At 38.7% G+C, this 26,236-nt stretch overlaps 1 protein-coding gene across 1 annotated transcript in view; it reads right to left on the bottom strand.

Moving 5' to 3' along the window:
* CACUL1 (CDK2 associated cullin domain 1) overlaps window positions 1–20,727 on the bottom strand; it is a 94,976-nt gene extending 74,249 nt beyond the window's left edge. The window contains exon 1 of the mRNA XM_077257884.1: window positions 20,384–20,727. Within this exon, the coding sequence (XP_077113999.1) occupies window positions 20,384–20,531 (148 nt within the window). The 5' untranslated portion in view covers window positions 20,532–20,727. The remainder of the gene's footprint in view (window positions 1–20,383) is intronic.
* Between the last annotated feature and the right edge of the window lie 5,509 nt (window positions 20,728–26,236).

Below are 26,236 nucleotides of genomic sequence, written 5' to 3'. Positions count from 1 at the left end.
ACACTATATATAATTACACACAGATGTCACACTGTACACACTATATATAATTACACACAGATGTCACACACTGTACACTATATATAATTACACACAGATGTCACACTGCACACACTATATATAATTACACACAGATGTCACACACTGCACACACTATATATAATTACACACAGATGTCACACACTGTACACTATATATAATTACACACAGATGTCACACACTGCACACACTATATATAATTACACACAGATGTCACACTGTACACACTATATATAATTACACACAGATGTCACACACTGTACACACTATATATAATTACACACAGATGTCACACACTGTACACACTATATATAATTACACACAGATGTCACACACTGCACACACTATATATAATTACACACAGATGTCACACTGTACACACTATATATAATTACACACAGATGTCACACACTGTACACACTATATATAATTACACACAGATGTCACACACTGCACACTATATATAATTACACATAGATGTCACACACTATATATAATTACACACAGATGTCACACACTGCACACACTATATATAATTACACACAGATGTCACACACTGTACACACTATATATAATTACACACAGATGTCACACACTGCACACTATATATAATTACACACAGATGTCACACACTGCACACACTATATATAATTACACACAGATGTCACACACTGTACACACTATATATAATTACACAGATGTCACACACTGCACACTATATATAATTACACACAGATGTCACACACTGCACACACTATATATAATTACACACAGATGTCACACACTGCACACTATATATAATTACACACAGATGTCACACACTGTACACACTATATATAATTACACACAGATGTCACACACTGCACACACTATATATAATTACACACAGATGTCACACTGTACACTATATATAATTACACACAGATGTCACACACTGTACACACTATATATAATTACACACAGATGTCACACACTGTACACACTATATATAATTACACACAGATGTCACACACTGCACACTATATATAATTACACATAGATGTCACACACTATATATAATTACACACAGATGTCACACACTGCACACACTATATATAATTACACACAGATGTCACACACTGTACACACTATATATAATTACACACAGATGTCACACACTGCACACACTATATATAATTACACACAGATGTCACACACTGCACACACTATATATAATTACACACAGATGTCACACACTATATATAATTACACACAGATGTCACACACTGTACACTATATATAATTACTCACAGATGTCACACACTGCACACACTATATATAATTACACACAGATGTCACACACTGCACACACTATATATAATTACACACAGATGTCACACACTGCACACACTATATATAATTACACACAGATGTCACACACTGTACACTATATATAATTACACACAGATGTCACACACTGCACACACTATATATAATTACACACAGATGTCACACACTATATATAATTACACACAGATGTCACACACTGCACACACTATATATAATTACACACAGATGTCACACACTGTACACACTATAATTACACACAGATGTCACACACTGTACACTATATATAATTACACACAGATGTCGCACACTGTACACACTATAATTACACACAGATGTCACACACTGTACACTATATATAATTACACACAGATGTCACACACTGTACACTATATATAATTACACACAGATGTCACACACTGTACACTATATATAATCACACACAGATGTCACACTGCACACACTATATATAATTACACACAGATGTCGCACACTGCACACACTATATATAATTACACACAGATGTCACACACTGTACACTATATATAATTACACACAGATGTCACACACTGTACACTATATATAATTACACACAGATGTCACACACTGTACACTATATATAATCACACACAGATGTCACACACTGCACACACTATATATAATTACACACAGATGTCACACACTGTACACTATATATAATCACACACAGATGTCACACACTGCACACACTATATATAATTACACAGATGTCGCACACTGCACACACTATATATAATTACACACAGATGTCACACACTGTACACTATATATAATTACACACAGATGTCACACACTGTACACTATATATAATTACACACAGATGTCACACACTGTACACTATATATAATTACACACAGATGTCACACACTGCACACACTATATATAATTACACACAGATGTCACACACTGCACACACTATATATAATTACACAGATGTCACACACTGCACACTATATATAATTACACACAGATGTCACACACTGTACACTATATATAATTACACACAGATGTCACACACTGTACACTATATATAATCACACACAGATGTCACACACTGCACACACTATATATAATTACACACAGATGTCACACACTGTACACACTATATATAATTACACACAGATGTCACACACTGCACACACTATATATAATTACACACAGATGTCACACACTGTACACTATATATAATTACACACAGATGTCACACACTGCACACACTATATATAATTACACACAGATGTCACACACTATATATAATTACACACAGATGTCACACACTGTACACACTATATATAATTACACACAGATGTCACACACTGTACACACTATATATAATTACACACAGATGTCACACACTGTACACACTATATATAATTACACACAGATGTCGCACACTGCACACACTATATATAATTACACACAGATGTCACACACTATATATAATTACACACAGATGTCACACACTGTACACACTATATATAATTACACACAGATGTCACACACTGCACACACTATATATAATTACACACAGATGTCACACACTGCACACTATATATAATTACACACAGATGTCACACACTGTACACTATATATAATTACACACAGATGTCACACACTGCACACACTATATATAATTACACACAGATGTCACACACTGTACACTATATATAATTACACACAGATGTCACACACTGCACACACTATATATAATTACACACAGATGTCACACTGTACACACTATATATAATTACACACAGATGTCACACACTGCACACACTATATATAATTACACACAGATGTCACACACTGTACACACTATATATAATTACACACAGATGTCACACACTGCACACACTATATATAATTACACACAGATGTCACACACTGCACACACTATATATAATTACACACAGATGTCACACACTGTACACACTATATATAATTACACACAGATGTCACACACTGCACACACTATATATAATTACACACAGATGTCACACACTGTACACACTATATATAATTACACACAGATGTCACACACTGTACACACTATATATAATTACACACAGATGTCACACACTGCACACACTATATAATTACACACAGATGTCACACACTGCACACTATATATAATTACACACAGATGTCACACACTGCACACACTATATATAATTACACACAGATGTCACACACTGTACACACTATATATAATTACACACAGATGTCACACACTGCACACTATATATAATTACACACAGATGTCACACACTGTACACACTATATATAATTACACACAGATGTCACACACTGTACACACTATATATAATTACACACAGATGTCACACACTGCACACACTATATATAATTACACACAGATGTCACACACTATATATAATTACACACAGATGTCACACACTGCACACTATATATAATTACACACAGATGTCACACACTGCACACACTATATATAATTACACACAGATGTCACACTGTACACTATATATAATTACACACAGATGTCACACACTGCACACACTATATATAATTACACACAGATGTCACACTGTACACTATATATAATTACACACAGATGTCACACACTGTACACACTATATATAATTACACACAGATGTCACACACTGTACACACTATATATAATTACACACAGATGTCACACACTGCACACACTATATATAATTACACACAGATGTCACACACTGCACACACTATATATAATTACACACAGATGTCACACACTGTACACACTATATATAATTACACACAGATGTCACACACTGTACACACTATATATAATTACACACAGATGTCACACACTGTACACACTATATATAATTACACACAGATGTCACACACTGTACACACTATATATAATTACACACAGATGTCACACACTGTACACACTATATATAATTACACACAGATGTCACACACTGCACACACTATATATAATTACACACAGATGTCACACACTGTACACTATATATAATTACACACAGATGTCACACACTGCACACACTATATATAATTACACACAGATGTCACACACTATATATAATTACATACAGATGTCACACACTGCACACACTATATATAATTACACACAGATGACACACTGTACACACTATATATAATTACACACAGATGTCACACACTGCACACTATATATAATTACACACAGATGTCACACACTGCACACACTATATATAATTACACACAGATGTCACACACTGTACACACTATATATAATTACACACAGATGTCACACACTGCACACACTATATATAATTACACACAGATGTCACACACTGCACACACTATATATAATTACACACAGATGTCACACACTGCACACTATATATAATTACACACAGATGTCACACACTGTACACACTATATATAATTACACACAGATGTCACACACTGTACACACTATATATAATTACACAGATGTCACACACTGCACACACTATATATAATTACACACAGATGTCACACACTGTACACACTATATATAATTACACACAGATGTCACACACTGTACACACTATATATAATTACACACAGATGTCACACACTGTACACACTATATATAATTACACACAGATGTCACACACTGTACACTATATATAATTACACACAGATGTCACACACTGCACACACTATATATAATTACACACAGATGTCGCACACTGCACACACTATATATAATTACACACAGATGTCACACACTGTACACTATATATAATTACACACAGATGTCACACACTGCACACTATATATAATTACACACAGATGTCTCACACTGTACACACTATATATAATTACACACAGATGTCACACACTGCACACACTATATATAATTACACACAGATGTCACACACTGCACACACTATACATAATTACACACAGATGTCACACTGTACACTATATATAATTACACACAGATGTCACACACTGCACACACTATATATAATTACACACAGATGTCACACTGTACACTATATATAATTACACACAGATGTCACACACTGTACACACTATATATAATTACACACAGATGTCACACACTGCACACACTATATATAATTACACACAGATGTCACACACTGCACACACTATATATAATTACACACAGATGTCACACACTGTACACTATATATAATTACACACAGATGTCACACACTGCACACTATATATAATTACACACAGATGTCACACACTGTACACACTATATATAATTACACACAGATGTCACACACTGCACACACTATATATAATTACACACAGATGTCACACACTGCACACACTATATATAATTACACACAGATGTCACACTGCACACACTATATATAATTACACACAGATGTCACACACTGCACACACTATATATAATTACACACAGATGTCACACACTGCACACACTATATATAATTACACACAGATGTCACACACTGTACACACTATATATAATTACACACAGATGTCACACACTATATATAATTACACACAGATGTCACACACTGTACACACTATATATAATTACACACAGATGTCACACACTGCACACACTATATATAATTACACACAGATGTCACACTGCACACACTATATATAATTACACACAGATGTCACACACTGCACACACTATATATAATTACACACAGATGTCACACACTGCACACACTATATATAATTACACACAGATGTCACACACTATATATAATTACACACAGATGTCACACTGCACACACTATATATAATTACACACAGATGTCACACACTATATATAATTACACACAGATGTCACACACTGCACACACTATATATAATTACACACAGATGTCACACACTGCACACACTATATATAATTACACACAGATGTCACACACTATATATAATTACACACAGATGTCACACTGCACACACTATATATAATTACACACAGATGTCACACACTATATATAATTACACACAGATGTCACACACTGCACACACTATATATAATTACACACAGATGTCACACACTGCACACACTATATATAATTACACACAGATGTCACACACTGCACACACTATATATAATTACACACAGATGTCACACACTATATATAATTACACACAGATGTCACACACTGCACACACTATATATAATTACACACAGATGTCACACACTGTACACTATATATAATTACACACAGATGTCACACACTGTACACTATATATAATTACACACAGATGTCACACACTGCACACACTATATATAATTACACACAGATGTCACACACTGTACACTATATATAATTACACACAGATGTCACACACTGTACACACTATATATAATTACACACAGATGTCACACACTGTACACTATATATAATTACACACAGATGTCACACACTGCACACTATATATAATTACACACAGATGTCACACACTGCACACACTATATATAATTACACACAGATGTCACACACTGCACACACTATATATAATTACACACAGATGTCACACACTGCACACACTATATATAATTACACACAGATGTCACACACTGCACACACTATATATAATTACACACAGATGTCACACACTGCACACACTATATATAATTACACACAGATGTCACACACTGCACACACTATATATAATTACACACAGATGTCACACACTGCACACACTATATATAATTACACACAGATGTCACACACTGCACACACTATATATAATTACACACAGATGTCACACACTGCACACACTATATATAATTACACACAGATGTCACACTGCACACACTATATATAATTACACACAGATGTCACACACTGCACACACTATATATAATTACACACAGATGTCACACACTGCACACACTATATATAATTACACACAGATGTCACACACTATATATAATTACACACAGATGTCACACACTGTACACACTATATATAATTACACACAGATGTCACACACTGCACACACTATATATAATTACACACAGATGTCACACTGTACACTATATATAATTACACACAGATGTCACACACTGCACACACTATATATAATTACACACAGATGTCACACTGTACACTATATATAATTACACACAGATGTCACACACTGCACACACTATATATAATTACACACAGATGTCACACTGCACACACTATATATAATTACACACAGATGTCACACACTGCACACACTATATATAATTACACACAGATGTCACACACTGCACACACTATATATAATTACACACAGATGTCACACTGTACACACTATATATAATTACACACAGATGTCACACACTATATATAATTACACACAGATGTCACACACTGTACACACTATATATAATTACACACAGATGTCACACACTGCACACACTATATATAATTACACACAGATGTCACACTGCACACACTATATATAATTACACACAGATGTCACACACTGCACACACTATATATAATTACACACAGATGTCACACACTGCACACACTATATATAATTACACACAGATGTCACACACTATATATAATTACACACAGATGTCACACTGCACACACTATATATAATTACACACAGATGTCACACACTATATATAATTACACACAGATGTCACACACTGCACACACTATATATAATTACACACAGATGTCACACACTGCACACACTATATATAATTACACACAGATGTCACACACTATATATAATTACACACAGATGTCACACTGCACACACTATATATAATTACACACAGATGTCACACACTATATATAATTACACACAGATGTCACACACTGCACACACTATATATAATTACACACAGATGTCACACACTGCACACACTATATATAATTACACACAGATGTCACACTGCACACACTATATATAATTACACACAGATGTCACACACTATATATAATTACACACAGATGTCACACACTGCACACACTATATATAATTACACACAGATGTCACACACTATATATAATTACACACAGATGTCACACACTGTACACTATATATAATTACACACAGATGTCACACACTGTACACTATATATAATTACACACAGATGTCACACACTGTACACACTATATATAATTACACACAGATGTCACACACTGCACACACTATATATAATTACACACAGATGTCACACACTGTACACTATATATAATTACACACAGATGTCACACACTGTACACTATATATAATTACACACAGATGTCACACACTGTACACACTATATATAATTACACACAGATGTCACACACTGTACACTATATATAATTACACACAGATGTCACACACTGCACACTATATATAATTACACACAGATGTCACACTGCACACACTATATATAATTACACACAGATGTCACACACTGCACACACTATATATAATTACACACAGATGTCACACACTGCACACACTATATATAATTACACACAGATGTCACACACTGCACACACTATATATAATTACACACAGATGTCACACTGCACACACTATATATAATTACACACAGATGTCACACACTGTACACACTATATATAATTACACACAGATGTCACACACTGTACACTATATATAATTACACACAGATGTCACACACTGTACACTATATATAATTACACACAGATGTCACACACTGTACACTATATATAATTACACACAGATGTCACACACTGCACACACTATATATAATTACACACAGATGTCACACACTGCACACACTATATATAATTACACACAGATGTCACACACTGCACACACCATATATAATTACACACAGATGTCACACACTGCACACACTATATATAATTACACACAGATGTCACACACTGTACACTATATATAATTACACACAGATGTCACACACTGCACACACTATATATAATTACACACAGATGTCACACACTGCACACACTATATATAATTACACAGATGTCACACACTGCACACACTATATATAATTACACACAGATGTCACACACTGCACACACTATATATAATTACACAGATGTCGCACACTGCACACACTATATATAATTACACACAGATGTCACACACTGCACACTATATATAATCACACACAGATGTCACACACTGCACACACTATATATAATTACACACAGATGTCACACACTGCACACACTATATATAATTACACACAGATGTCACACACTGCACACTATATATAATTACACACAGATGTCACACACTGTACACACTATATATAATTACACACAGATGTCACACACTGCACACACTATATATAATTACACACAGATGTCACACACTGCACACACTATATATAATTACACACAGATGTCACACACTGTACACACTATATATAATTACACACAGATGTCACACACTGCACACTATATATAATTACACACAGATGTCACACACTGCACACACTATATATAATTACACACAGATGTCACACACTGCACACACTATATATAATTACACACAGATGTCACACACTGCACACTATATATAATTACACACAGATGTCACACACTGCACACACTATATATAATTACACACAGATGTCACACACTGCACACACTATATATAATTACACACAGATGTCACACACTGCACACACTATATATAATTACACACAGATGTCACACACTGTACACACTATATATAATTACACACAGATGTCACACACTGCACACTATATATAATTACACACAGATGTCACACACTGCACACACTATATATAATTACACACAGATGTCACACACTGCACACTATATATAATTACACACAGATGTCACACACTGTACACACTATATATAATTACACACAGATGTCACACACTGCACACACTATATATAATTACACACAGATGTCACACACTGCACAAACTATATATAATTACACACAGATGTCACACACTGCACACTATATATAATTACACACAGATGTCACACACTGTACACACTATATATAATTACACACAGATGTCACACACTGTACACTATATATAATTACACACAGATGTCACACACTGTACACACTATATATAATTACACACACTGCACACACTATATATAATTACACAGATGTCACACACTGCACACACTATATATAATTACACACAGATGTCACACACTGCACACTATATATAATTACACACAGATGTCACACACTGCACACACTATATATAATTACACACAGATGTCACACACTGCACACTATATATAATTACACACAGATGTCACACACTGTACACTATATATAATTACACACAGATGTCACACACTGTACACACTATATATAATTACACACAGATGTCACACACTGCACACACTATATATAATTACACACAGATGTCACACACTGCACACACTATATATAATTACACACAGATGTCACACACTGCACACACTATATATAATTACACACAGATGTCACACACTGCACACACTATATATAATTACACACAGATGTCACACACTGCACACACTATATATAATTACACACAGATGTCACACACTGCACACACTATATATAATTACACACAGATGTCACACACTGCACACACTATATATAATTACACACAGATGTCACACACTGCACACACTATATATAATTACACACAGATGTCACACACTGCACACACTATATATAATTACACACAGATGTCACACACTGCACACACTATATATAATTACACACAGATGTCACACACTGCACACTATATATAATTACACACAGATGTCACACTGCACACACTATATATAATTACACACAGATGTCACACACTGTACACACTATATATAATTACACACAGATGTCACACACTGCACACACTATATATAATTACACACAGATGTCACACACTGCACACACTATATATAATTACACACAGATGTCACACACTGTACACACTATATATAATTACACACAGATGTCACACACTGTACACTATATATAATTACACACAGATGTCACACACTGTACACTATATATAATTACACACAGATGTCGCACACTGTACACTATATATATATATAATTACACACATTTGTCGCACACTATATATAATTACACACAGATGTCACACACTATATATAATTACACACATTTGTCGCACACTATATATAATTACACACAGATGTCACACACTGCACACACTATATATAATTACACACAGATGTCACACACTGTACACTATATATAATTACACACAGATGTCACACACTGCACACACTATATATAATTACACACAGATGTCACACACTGCACACACTATATATAATTACACACAGATGTCACACACTGTACACTATATATAATTACACACAGATGTCACACACTGTACACACTATATATAATTACACACAGATGTCACACACTGTACACACTATATATAATTACACACAGATGTCACACACTGCACACTATATATAATTACACACAGATGTCACACACTGTACACTATATATAATTACACACAGATGTCACACACTGCACACACTATATATAATTACACACAGATGTCACACACTGCACACACTATATATAATTACACACAGATGTCACACACTGCACACACTATATATAATTACACACAGATGTCACACACTGTACACTATATATAATTACACACAGATGTCACACACTGTACACACTATATATAATTACACACAGATGTCACACACTGCACACACTATATATAATTACACACAGATGTCACACACTGTACACACTATATATAATTACACACAGATGTCACACACTGCACACACTATATATAATTACACACAGATGTCACACACTGCACACACTATATATAATTACACACAGATGTCACACACTGCACACACTATATATAATTACACACAGATGTCACACACTGCACACACTATATATAATTACACACAGATGTCACACACTGCACACACTATATATAATTACACACAGATGTCACACACTGTACACACTATATATAATTACACACAGATGTCACACACTGCACACACTATATATAATTACACACAGATGTCACACACTGTACACACTATATATAATTACACACAGATGTCACACACTGTACACACTATATATAATTACACACAGATGTCACACACTGTACACACTATATATAATTACACACAGATGTCACACACTGTACACACTATATATAATTACACACAGATGTCACACACTGTACACACTATATATAATTACACACAGATGTCACACACTGCACACACTATATATAATTACACACAGATGTCACACACTGCACACTATATATAATTACACACAGATGTCACACACTGTACACTATATATAATTACACACAGATGTCACACACTGCACACACTATATATAATTACACACAGATGTCACACACTGCACACACTATATATAATTACACACAGATGTCACACACTGCACACACTATATATAATTACACACAGATGTCACACACTGCACACACTATATATAATTACACACAGATGTCACACACTGTACACACTATATATAATTACACACAGATGTCACACACTGTACACACTATATATAATTACACACAGATGTCACACACTGCACACACTATATATAATTACACACAGATGTCACACACTGCACACACTATATATAATTACACACAGATGTCACACACTGTACACACTATATATAATTACACACAGATGTCACACACTGTACACACTATATATAATTACACACAGATGTCACACACTATATATAATTACACACAGATGTCACACACTGCACACACTATATATAATTACACACAGATGTCACACACTGTACACACTATATATAATTACACACAGATGTCACACACTGTACACTATATATAATTACACACAGATGTCACACACTGCACACACTATATATAATTACACACAGATGTCACACACTGCACACACTATATATAATTACACACAGATGTCACACACTGCACACACTATATATAATTACACACAGATGTCACACACTGCACACACTATATATAATTACACACAGATGTCACACACTGTACACTATATATAATTACACACAGATGTCACACACTGCACACACTATATATAATTACACACAGATGTCACACACTGCACACACTATATATAATTACACACAGATGTCACACACTGCACACACTATATATAATTACACACAGATGTCACACACTGCACACACTATATATAATTACACACAGATGTCACACACTGTACACACTATATATAATTACACACAGATGTCACACACTGTACACACTATATATAATTACACACAGATGTCACACACTGTACACACTATATATAATTACACACAGATGTCACACACTGCACACACTATATATAATTACACACAGATGTCACACACTGTACACACTATATATAATTACACACAGATGTCACACACTGTACACACTATATATAATTACACACAGATGTCACACACTGTACACACTATATATAATTACACACAGATGTCACACACTATATATAATTACACACAGATGTCACACACTGCACACACTATATATAATTACACACAGATGTCACACACTGCACACTATATATAATTACACACAGATGTCACACACTGTACACACTATATATAATTACACACAGATGTCACACACTGCACACACTATATATAATTACACACAGATGTCACACTGTACACACTATATATAATTACACACAGATGTCACACACTGTACACACTATATATAATTACACACAGATGTCACACACTGCACACTATATATAATTACACATAGATGTCACACACTATATATAATTACACACAGATGTCACACACTGCACACACTATATATAATTACACACAGATGTCACACTGTACACACTATATATAATTACACACAGATGTCACACACTGCACACACTATATATAATTACACACAGATGTCACACACTGCACACTATATATAATTACACACAGATGTCACACACTGCACACACTATATATAATTACACACAGATGTCACACACTATATATAATTACACACAGATGTCACACACTGCACACACTATATATAATTACACACAGATGTCACACACTGTACACTATATATAATTACACACAGATGTCACACACTGCACACACTATATATAATTACACACAGATGTCACACACTGTACACACTATATATAATTACACACAGATGTCACACACTGTACACTATATATAATTACACACAGATGTCACACACTGCACACACTATATATAATTACACACAGATGTCACACACTATATATAATTACACACAGATGTCACACACTGCACACACTATATATAATTACACACAGATGTCACACACTGTACACACTATATATAATTACACACAGATGTCACACACTGTACACTATATATAATTACACACAGATGTCACACACTGCACACACTATATATAATTACACACAGATGTCACACACTATATATAATTACACACAGATGTCACACACTGCACACACTATATATAATTACACACAGATGTCACACACTGTACACACTATATATAATTACACACAGATGTCACACACTGTACACTATATATAATTACACACAGATGTCACACACTGCACACACTATATATAATTACACACAGATGTCGCACACTGCACACACTATATATAATTACACACAGATGTCGCACACTGCACACACTATATATAATTACACACAGATGTCACACACTGCACACACTATATATAATTACACACAGATGTCACACACTGCACACACTATATATAATTACACACAGATGTCACACACTGTACACACTATATATAATTACACACAGATGTCACACACTGCACACTATATATAATTACACACAGATGTCACACACTATATATAATTACACACAGATGTCGCACACTGCACACTATATATAATTACACACAGATGTCGCACACTGCACACTATATATAATTACACACATTTGTCGCACACTGTACACACTATATATAATTACACACAGATGTCACACACTGCACACTATATATAATTACACACAGATGTCACACACTGTACACTATATATAATTACACACAGATGTCACACACTGTACACTATATATAATTACACACAGATGTCACACACTGCACACACTATATATAATTACACACAGATGTCACACACTGCACACACTATATATAATTACACACAGATGTCACACACTGTACACTATATATAATTACACACAGATGTCACACACTGCACACACTATATATAATTACACACAGATGTCACACACTGTACACACTATATATAATTACACACAGATGTCACACACTGCACACACTATATATAATTACACACAGATGTCACACACTGCACACACTATATATAATTACACACAGATGTCACACACTGTACACACTATATATAATTACACATAGATGTCACACACTGCACACACTATATATAATTACACACAGATGTCACACACTGTACACACTATATATAATTACACACAGATGTCACACACTGCACACACTATATATAATTACACACAGATGTCACACACTGCACACACTATATATAATTACACACAGATGTCACACACTGCACACACTATATATAATTACACACAGATGTCACACACTGCACACACTATATATAATTACACACAGATGTCACACACTGCACACACTATATATAATTACACACAGATGTCACACACTGTACACTATATATAATTACACACAGATGTCACACACTGTACACACTATATATAATTACACACAGATGTCACACACTGTACACACTATATATAATTACACACAGATGTCACACACTGCACACACTATATATAATTACACACAGATGTCACACACTGCACACTATATATAATTACACACAGATGTCACACACTGTACACACTATATATAATTACACACAGATGTCACACACTGTACACTATATATAATTACACACAGATGTCACACACTGCACACACTATATATAATTACACACAGATGTCACACACTGCACACACTATATATAATTACACACAGATGTCACACACTGTACACTATATATAATTACACACAGATGTCGCACACTGCACACTATATATAATTACACACATTTGTCGCACACTGTACACACTATATATAATTACACACAGATGTCACACACTGCACACTATATATAATTACACACAGATGTCACACACTGTACACTATATATAATTACACACAGATGTCACACACTGTACACTATATATAATTACACACAGATGTCACACACTGCACACACTATATATAATTACACACAGATGTCACACACTGCACACACTATATATAATTACACACAGATGTCACACACTGTACACTATATATAATTACACACAGATGTCACACACTGCACACACTATATATAATTACACACAGATGTCACACACTGTACACACTATATATAATTACACACAGATGTCACACACTGCACACACTATATATAATTACACACAGATGTCACACACTGCACACACTATATATAATTACACACAGATGTCACACACTGTACACTATATATAATTACACACAGATGTCGCACACTGCACACTATATATAATTACACACATTTGTCGCACACTGTACACACTATATATAATTACACACAGATGTCACACACTGCACACTATATATAATTACACACAGATGTCACACACTGTACACTATATATAATTACACACAGATGTCACACACTGTACACTATATATAATTACACACAGATGTCACACACTGCACACACTATATATAATTACACACAGATGTCACACACTGCACACTATATATAATTACACACAGATGTCACACACTGCACACACTATATATAATTACACACAGATGTCACACACTGTACACACTATATATAATTACACACAGATGTCACACACTGTACACTATATATAATTACACACAGATGTCACACACTGCACACACTATATATAATTACACACAGATGTCACACACTGCACACACTATATATAATTACACACAGATGTCACACACTGTACACTATATATAATTACACACAGATGTCACACACTGCACACACTATATATAATTACACACAGATGTCACACTGTACACTATATATAATTACACACAGATGTTACACACTGTACACACTATATATAATTACACACAGATGTCACACACTGTACACTATATATAATTACACACAGATGTCACACTGCACACACTATATATAATTACACACAGATGTCACACACTGTACACACTATATATAATTACACACAGATGTCACACACTGCACACACTATATATAATTACACACAGATGTCACACACTGCACACACTATATATAATTACACACAGATGTCACACACTGCACACACTATATATAATTACACACAGATGTCACACACTGCACACACTATATATAATTACACACAGATGTCACACACTGTACACACTATATATAATTACACACAGATGTCACACACTGTACACTATATATAATTACACACAGATGTCACACACTATATATAATTACACACAGATGTCACACACTGCACACACTATATATAATTACACACAGATGTCACACACTGCACACACTATATATAATTACACACAGATGTCACACACTGCACACACTATATATAATTACACACAGATGTCACACACTGCACACACTATATATAATTACACACAGATGTCGCACACTGCACACACTATATATAATTACACACAGATGTCACACACTGCACACTATATATAATTACACACAGATGTCACACACTGTACACACTATATATAATTACACACAGATGTCACACACTGTACACTATATATAATTACACACAGATGTCACACACTATATATAATTACACACAGATGTCACACACTGTACACTATATATAATTACACACAGATGTCACACACTGTACACACTATATATAATTACACACAGATGTCACACACTGCACACACTATATATAATTACACACAGATGTCACACACTGCACACACTATATATAATTACACACAGATGTCACACACTGCACACACTATATATAATTACACACAGATGTCGCACACTGTACACTATATATAATTACACACAGATGTCACACACTGCACACACTATATATAATTACACACAGATGTCACACACTGTACACTATATATAATTACACACAGATGTCACACACTGCACACACTATATATAATTACACACAGATGTCACACACTGCACACACTATATATAATTACACACAGATGTCGCACACTGCACACACTATATATAATTACACACAGATGTCACACACTGCACACACTATATATAATTACACACAGATGTCACACACTGCACACACTATATATAATTACACACAGATGTCGCACACTGTACACTATATATAATTACACACAGATGTCACACACTGTACACACTATATATAATTACACACAGATGTCACACACTGCACACACTATATATAATTACACACAGATGTCACACACTGCACACACTATATATAATTACACACAGATGTCGCACACTGCACACACTATATATAATTACACACAGATGTCACACTGCACACACTATATATAATTACACACAGATGTCACACACTGCACACACTATATATAATTACACACAGATGTCACACACTGCACACACTATATATAATTACACACAGATGTCACACACTGTACACACTATATATAATTACACACAGATGTCACACACTGCACACACTATATATAATTACACACAGATGTCACACACTGCACACACTATATATAATTACACACAGATGTCGCACACTGTACACTATATATAATTACACACAGATGTCACACACTGCACACACTATATATAATTACACACAGATGTCACACACTGCACACACTATATATAATTACACACAGATGTCACACACTGCACACACTATATATAATTACACACAGATGTCACACACTGCACACACTATATATAATTACACACAGATGTCACACACTGCACACACTATATATAATTACACACAGATGTCGCACACTGTACACTATATATAATTACACACAGATGTCACACACTGTACACACTATATATAATTACACACAGATGTCACACACTGCACACACTATATATAATTACACACAGATGTCACACACTGCACACACTATATATAATTACACACAGATGTCACACACTGCACACACTATATATAATTACACACAGATGTCGCACACTGCACACACTATATATAATTACACACAGATGTCACACTGCACACACTATATATAATTACACACAGATGTCACACACTGCACACACTATATATAATTACACACAGATGTCACACACTGCACACACTATATATAATTACACACAGATGTCACACACTGTACACACTATATATAATTACACACAGATGTCACACACTGCACACACTATATATAATTACACACAGATGTCACACACTGCACACACTATATATAATTACACACAGATGTCACACACTGCACACACTATATATAATTACACACAGATGTCACACACTGCACACACTATATATAATTACACACAGATGTCACACACTGCACACACTATATATAATTACACACAGATGTCACACACTGTACACACTATATATAATTACACACAGATGTCACACACTGCACACACTATATATAATTACACACAGATGTCACACACTGCACACACTATATATAATTACACACAGATGTCACACACTGTACACACTATATATAATTACACACAGATGTCACACACTGCACACACTATATATAATTACACACAGATGTCACACACTGCACACTATATATAATTACACACAGATGTCACACACTATATATAATTACACACAGATGTCGCACACTCCTCCTGCACATGTCGCACCCTCTGCACTCACAGAACTTGGAGGCGCTGGAGCTGATGCCGGTCAGTCCTCCTCCTCCTCCTCCGCTCCTCCCGCCGTCCCGTCCTCTCCTGCACAGCTCCGGGGCGCAGTCGGGCCGCAGCCGCCAGTGGTTGTGGTTGGGATCCTCCTCCTCCTCCATGGATCTGGTTGTGTCCGACCATCATCGGCCCGGCACCGGGCACTTCCGTTCCGGTCGCGGAGCACGCCGGGAGCTGTAGTCAGAGAGACAGCTGATATCCAGCGGCGAATCAGCAGCCGCCCGGCCGGAAGTCGTCCTGTCACATGGCGGCCATCCTATTCCTCCTGCCTGCGGAGATACATGGCAGGTCACATACATGCTGTCTTACACCCAGCCCTGTATACACTCGCCCTATACACAGCCCCCTATATACAGCGCCCTATATCCAGCGACCTGTACACAGAGCCCTGTATACACAGCAACCTATACCCAGCCCCTATACACAGCTCCCTATATACAGTGACCTATACACAGAGCCCTATATACACAGCAACATATGCCCAGCGAGTTATATACAGCCCCCTATAGACAGCACCCTATACACAGCCCCTTTATACAGCTCCCTATATACAGTACCCTATATACATAGACCTATACACAGCCCTGTATACAGTGACCTATACACAGCTCCCCATATACAGCACCCTATACACAGTGACCTATACACAGTACCCTATACACAACCCCCTATAGACAGCGCCCTATACACCACACCCTATACCCAGCCCCTATATACAGTGCCCTTTATACAGCGACCTATATACAGCACCCTATACACCGTGCACTATACACAGCACCCTATACACAGCGCCCTATACACAGCGCCCTATACACCACACCCTATACCCAGCCCCTATATACAGTGCCCTTTATACAGCACCCTATACACCGTGCACTATACACAGCACCCTATACACAGCGCCCTATATACAGTGACCTATACACAGAGCCCTATATACACAGCAACATATGCCCAGCGAGTTATATACAGCCCCCTATAGACAGCACCCTATACACAGCAACCTATACCCAGCCCCTTTATACAGCTCCCTATATACAGTACCCTATATACATAGACCTATACACAGCCCTGTATACAGTGACCTATACACAGCTCCCCATATACAGCACCCTATACACAGTGACCTATACACAGTACCCTATACACAACCCCCTATAGACAGCGCCCTATACACCACACCCTATACCCAGCCCCTATATACAGTGCCCTTTATACAGCAACCTATATACAGCACCCTATACACCGTGCACTATACACAGCACCCTATACACAGCGCCCTATACACTCGCCCTATACCCAGCGCCCTATACACATCGCCCTATATACAGCACCCTATAGACAGCGACCTGTACCCAGCACCCTATACCCAGCCCCCTGTACAGCACCCTATGCACAGTGACCTATATACAGCACCCTATACACAGAGACCTATATACAAGCCCTATACACTGCCCCCTACACCCAGTGCCCTATACACAGCCCCCTATTCACAGCAAACTATATAGAGCGCCTTATACACAGCAACCTATACCCAGTGCCCTATACACGGTCCCCTATATAAAGCGCCCTATATACACTCGCCCTATACCCAGCACCCTAAACACAGCCCCCTATACACATCACCCTATATACAGCACACTATACACAGCGCCCTGTCACGATAATGCCAAAAAATGCCATATTGTGAGTTTAGCTTCAGAAGCACACTTTCTACACACACACAATGCAGCCGCGACCCCCCTTTCCCCCTCCCCCCCCTTTATCCTCCTAAGCCACAGGCCAGCCAAGATGATACCATGACATAACCTGTAAGTGTTCTCTTTTCAACATTAATCCTATTTTATTTTGTAATCTGTAATGTATATAAGAATTGTCTCCTTTCTAATATCTTTCTATACTTTGTAAACACTGCCTAATTTTTCATGGAGTAAAATATTTAATTGCTAGCTTGTCTCTTCTGCTCTATACAACTTTGCGTCCTCTAAAGTGAATTGTGCTACTGATTTGGGTTGGCTTCCGACCCGTTAGTCAGAGCTGGTTGCAGCATACGTTGTTCGGTGCGATTGGGAATCTTTGCAGCAACGGCTGCATTGATAAATATTGTTCCCGCCTGTGTGGGAGTAGTTATATTGCCCTCGCTGCAGTGTGCCCAATAGCCAGTACATAGCAGGCAGCCTTTCTGGCGACTAATTACCCTAGGTGCAGTACCTAGTCTGACCTGAGGGTAAGGGGGGCGACAGAGAGCTGCAAGTTCCAAACCGGAACTGGGAAGTGGGATATAGATAAATCCCCTTCAGAAGGAACCAGGGGCAACCAAACAACCCCGGTTCACGACAAATTGGTGTGAGTAGTGGGGACGATAAAGATATCCTCCTGGGATCCCTGACACATTGGTGAGACCCGTGACCTAGTGTTGGCAGGAGCCGGCCCAAGCGAAAACGGGTCTGCAGCAGAGGTCCAACTACTGAATGCTGGCCCTACTAGCAACCAGGGCGGCTTGGACCCCCACCTGCAGGCGGCCTTGGAACAACTCCCCGCTGATGACCGTGATGGACGGCTGCAGCTGATCCAGCAATCCCACGAGAAAGCGGAAAAGTGAGCCGAGCGGGAGGCCCAAGCCCAGAGGGACCATGAACTGCCGCTGGCCCAACTCAGAGCCGTACCATCTTCCACGCAGAGCAGTGAGTCGAGCAATGCTCAGTTGCCGAAACCCCGGCCAGAGCACTTTCCTGTGATGGAAAAGGACGGGGACTTGGACACTTTTCTGCGGGCCTTTGAGAAAGCATGCAGACAGTATCAGCTGCCGGATGGTGAATGGGCCTGATACCTGACCCCAGGGCTAAGAGGCAAAGCTCTGGAGGCATTTGCTGCTCTCTCTCAAGATCAAGATGACGACTGTGAGGCCATCAAGCAGGCCCTGATAACGAAGTACCAGCTTTCACCTGAGGTTTACCGTAGAAAGTTCCGGAACCTCCAGCGTGGCCCACACGACAGTTACAGCGATGTGGCACATGGACTGGGGACCCACTTTGACCAGTGGACCCAAGGACTGTCAGTGACGACCTTTGCACAGCTGCGAGACCTGATGATCAAAGACCAGTTCTTCCATCTTTGCCCAGCTGAGGTGTGACAGTTCCTGATAGACAGAGAACCCAAAGACGTGACGAAAGCAGCGCAGATTGACGATGCCTATGAGGCAAACCGTAAATTGGAAGTGCGGAAGCCAGTCACCGCCAGCTGGAGAGGGGGTAAGCCTGCAACCAATGCCAGTACCGCTGCCAGCCAACACCCCAGAGGTCCTGTCCCCGTAGCCAACAGCACCAGAACTACCACCGACCTTGGCAATTGTTTTTCCTGCAAACGGACTGGTCATATCAGGGCCAACTGTCCGGAGAAGCAGAAGATCCCCCCAGCCAAGGCCCCAGGGCCTAATGCAGCAGTTCTTTTGGTGGGTGTGGCGGTTGGGAGGGTGTGTGACAACGTGCAGCATGTCACCGTGGGGGGCCATGTCACTACAGGCTTCAAGGACACCGGGGCTGAACGGACCCTTATCCAACCCGAACTGGAGGCCCCTGAGGAGATCATTCCGGGGAAAACCCTAACGGTCACCGGGATTGGGGGCATCAGCCTGTCTCTTGCCAATGGCCCGGGTTTATATAGATTGGGGTGCCGAGAGCGGGGTGAAGGAAGTGGGGCTGTCCGATATCTTGCCCACTGATGTTTTATTGGGGACTGATTTGGGGAGAATGGTTGCATACTATGTCCCTGACTCTCCTCCCCGATCGAATGCTGATGATAGCAATGGGAAATGTGTTATCTGACAATACTTTATCGAGTAATGATGCATCTGATAACCATTTTTTCTCTAGGAATGTTGCTGAAAATGATGTAAATGTGCCAACTAAACCTGATAACCATTTTTCCACAAAGGTTGATGTGTCCACAGGTGCAGGAGTGCTCAGCCACGTCATTCCACGAGGTGGGATGGCTGAGGAAGACCTAACAGGAGCAAGCGTCGGTGCTCAAGAAAATGGGGAGATGCATGGGAACCGTGAGAAAGGTGATGCTATGCAACTGACCAGTGCCACCGAGGAAGGTAACTGGCCCATAAGTAGCACTGCTCCTGGAATGTTGGGGGTGGATGGGAAGGTAGTACCCATAGCAGCGCCAGCTGATGGGTCTGTGGAAATCCCCAGGGAGACAGCCTACGTAGCTGCTGTCAACCACAGTCTGAGTGCCCAGAACACCAATAACGTTCTGCCTTCTGAACGCTCCTCAGTCATCGTTGTGACTGAACCAGAGATGGACCCAGAGCATGTCCCTCCCAGAGGGTTCCCGTGGGGAAGGGAGCCTGATGTCGCTCAGGGCTTCCCCTAGCCAGGAGTTTCAGGCCGCTCTGCACACAGATGCGAGCCTGGAGAATTTGAGGTACCTCGCCGAGACGCTCACCTCTGTGACCGATAAGGAGAGGGTGTTCTGGGAACGAGGGAGGTTGTACCGGGAGACAGTACCTGGAAAATCGCAAAAGGGGTGGTTGAGGGAAAGACAGCTGGTCGTCCCATAGCAATTCCGGAGTGAGTTGTTACGGATTGCCCATGAGATCCCGCTCGCTGGACACTTGGTGATCAGCAAAACTAAGGCCCGGCTGTCTCAACACTTCTATTGGCCCAAGATGGGGACAGATGTGTCAAACTACTGCTGCTCCTGTGTCACCTGTCAAAGAGTGGCGAAGGCGGAGCCTGCTCTTAAGGCTCCCCTGATCCCTTTGCCAGTGATAGAGGAGCCTATTCAGAGGATCGTGGTGGACATTGTGGGCCCACTGGCTGTCCGCAGCAGCTTTGGAAAGCAATACATCCTCACTGTGGTAGACTACGCTACCCGGTACCCAGAGGCAGTGGCTCTGTCCTCAATTAAGGAGGATAAGGTGGTGCCCTGTTGGCCATCTTTTCACGAGTAGGATTTCCCAGGGAGATGCTTACCGATGAAGTGACCCAATTTATGTCTCGTCCAATGGAGGCTCTCTGTAAGAGAATGCAGGTGAAGCATCTGGTATCGAGTGCGTATCACCCACAGACCAATGGCTTATGTGAGCGCTTCAATGGTGCCCTCAAACAGATGCTCCACATGCTGGTTGAGACTCAAGGACGCGACTGGGAGCGGTACCTCCCACACCTGCTGTTCGCTTACCGAGAGGTTCCACAGGCCTCGACGGGGTTCTCCACCTTCGAGCTCCTGCACGGCAGGCGAGTCCGGGGACCCCTTGGGTTGGGAAGAGGAGCCGAACCCTCCTGAAGTGTCCATATAGTGGAATATGTCATGCGCTTCTGTGACAAGATGCAGACCTTGACGCAGTTGGTGCGTGCATGACAACATGACGCAGGCTCAGGCTGATCAGAATTACTGGTACAACCAGAACGCCCGGGAGTGGACCTACCACGTGGGTCAAAAGGTGTGGGTGCTGGTCCCCATACCCAAGGATAAGCTTCAGGCAGCCTGGGAAGGCTCGTACGTCATCCACCAACAGCTCAGCCCGGTCACCTACGTGGTCACGCTTGACCACGCGCGGGGTAGGCGAAAGGCCTTTCATGTCAACATGATGAAGGCTCATCACGAACGTGAACTGTTCGTCCTACCGGTCTGCAGCCTGCCCGAAGACGGGAAGGAACACCCCCTTCTGGACATGCTGGCCCAAACCAAGGCCAGTGGGTCCATTGATGACGTGGAGGTAAGCGCCTCGCTAACCGAACACCAGCGGTTGCAGTTGCGGACCAAGCTGGAACCCTTCCGGGCCGTGTTCTCCAAC

The sequence above is a fragment of the Ranitomeya variabilis genome, chromosome 4 (genome assembly GCF_051348905.1).
Source record: "Ranitomeya variabilis isolate aRanVar5 chromosome 4, aRanVar5.hap1, whole genome shotgun sequence".
Taxonomy (NCBI): domain Eukaryota; kingdom Metazoa; phylum Chordata; class Amphibia; order Anura; family Dendrobatidae; genus Ranitomeya; species Ranitomeya variabilis.
The sequence above is the reverse complement of the archived record's forward strand: the minus strand, read 5'-3'. Positions and strand labels throughout refer to the sequence as shown.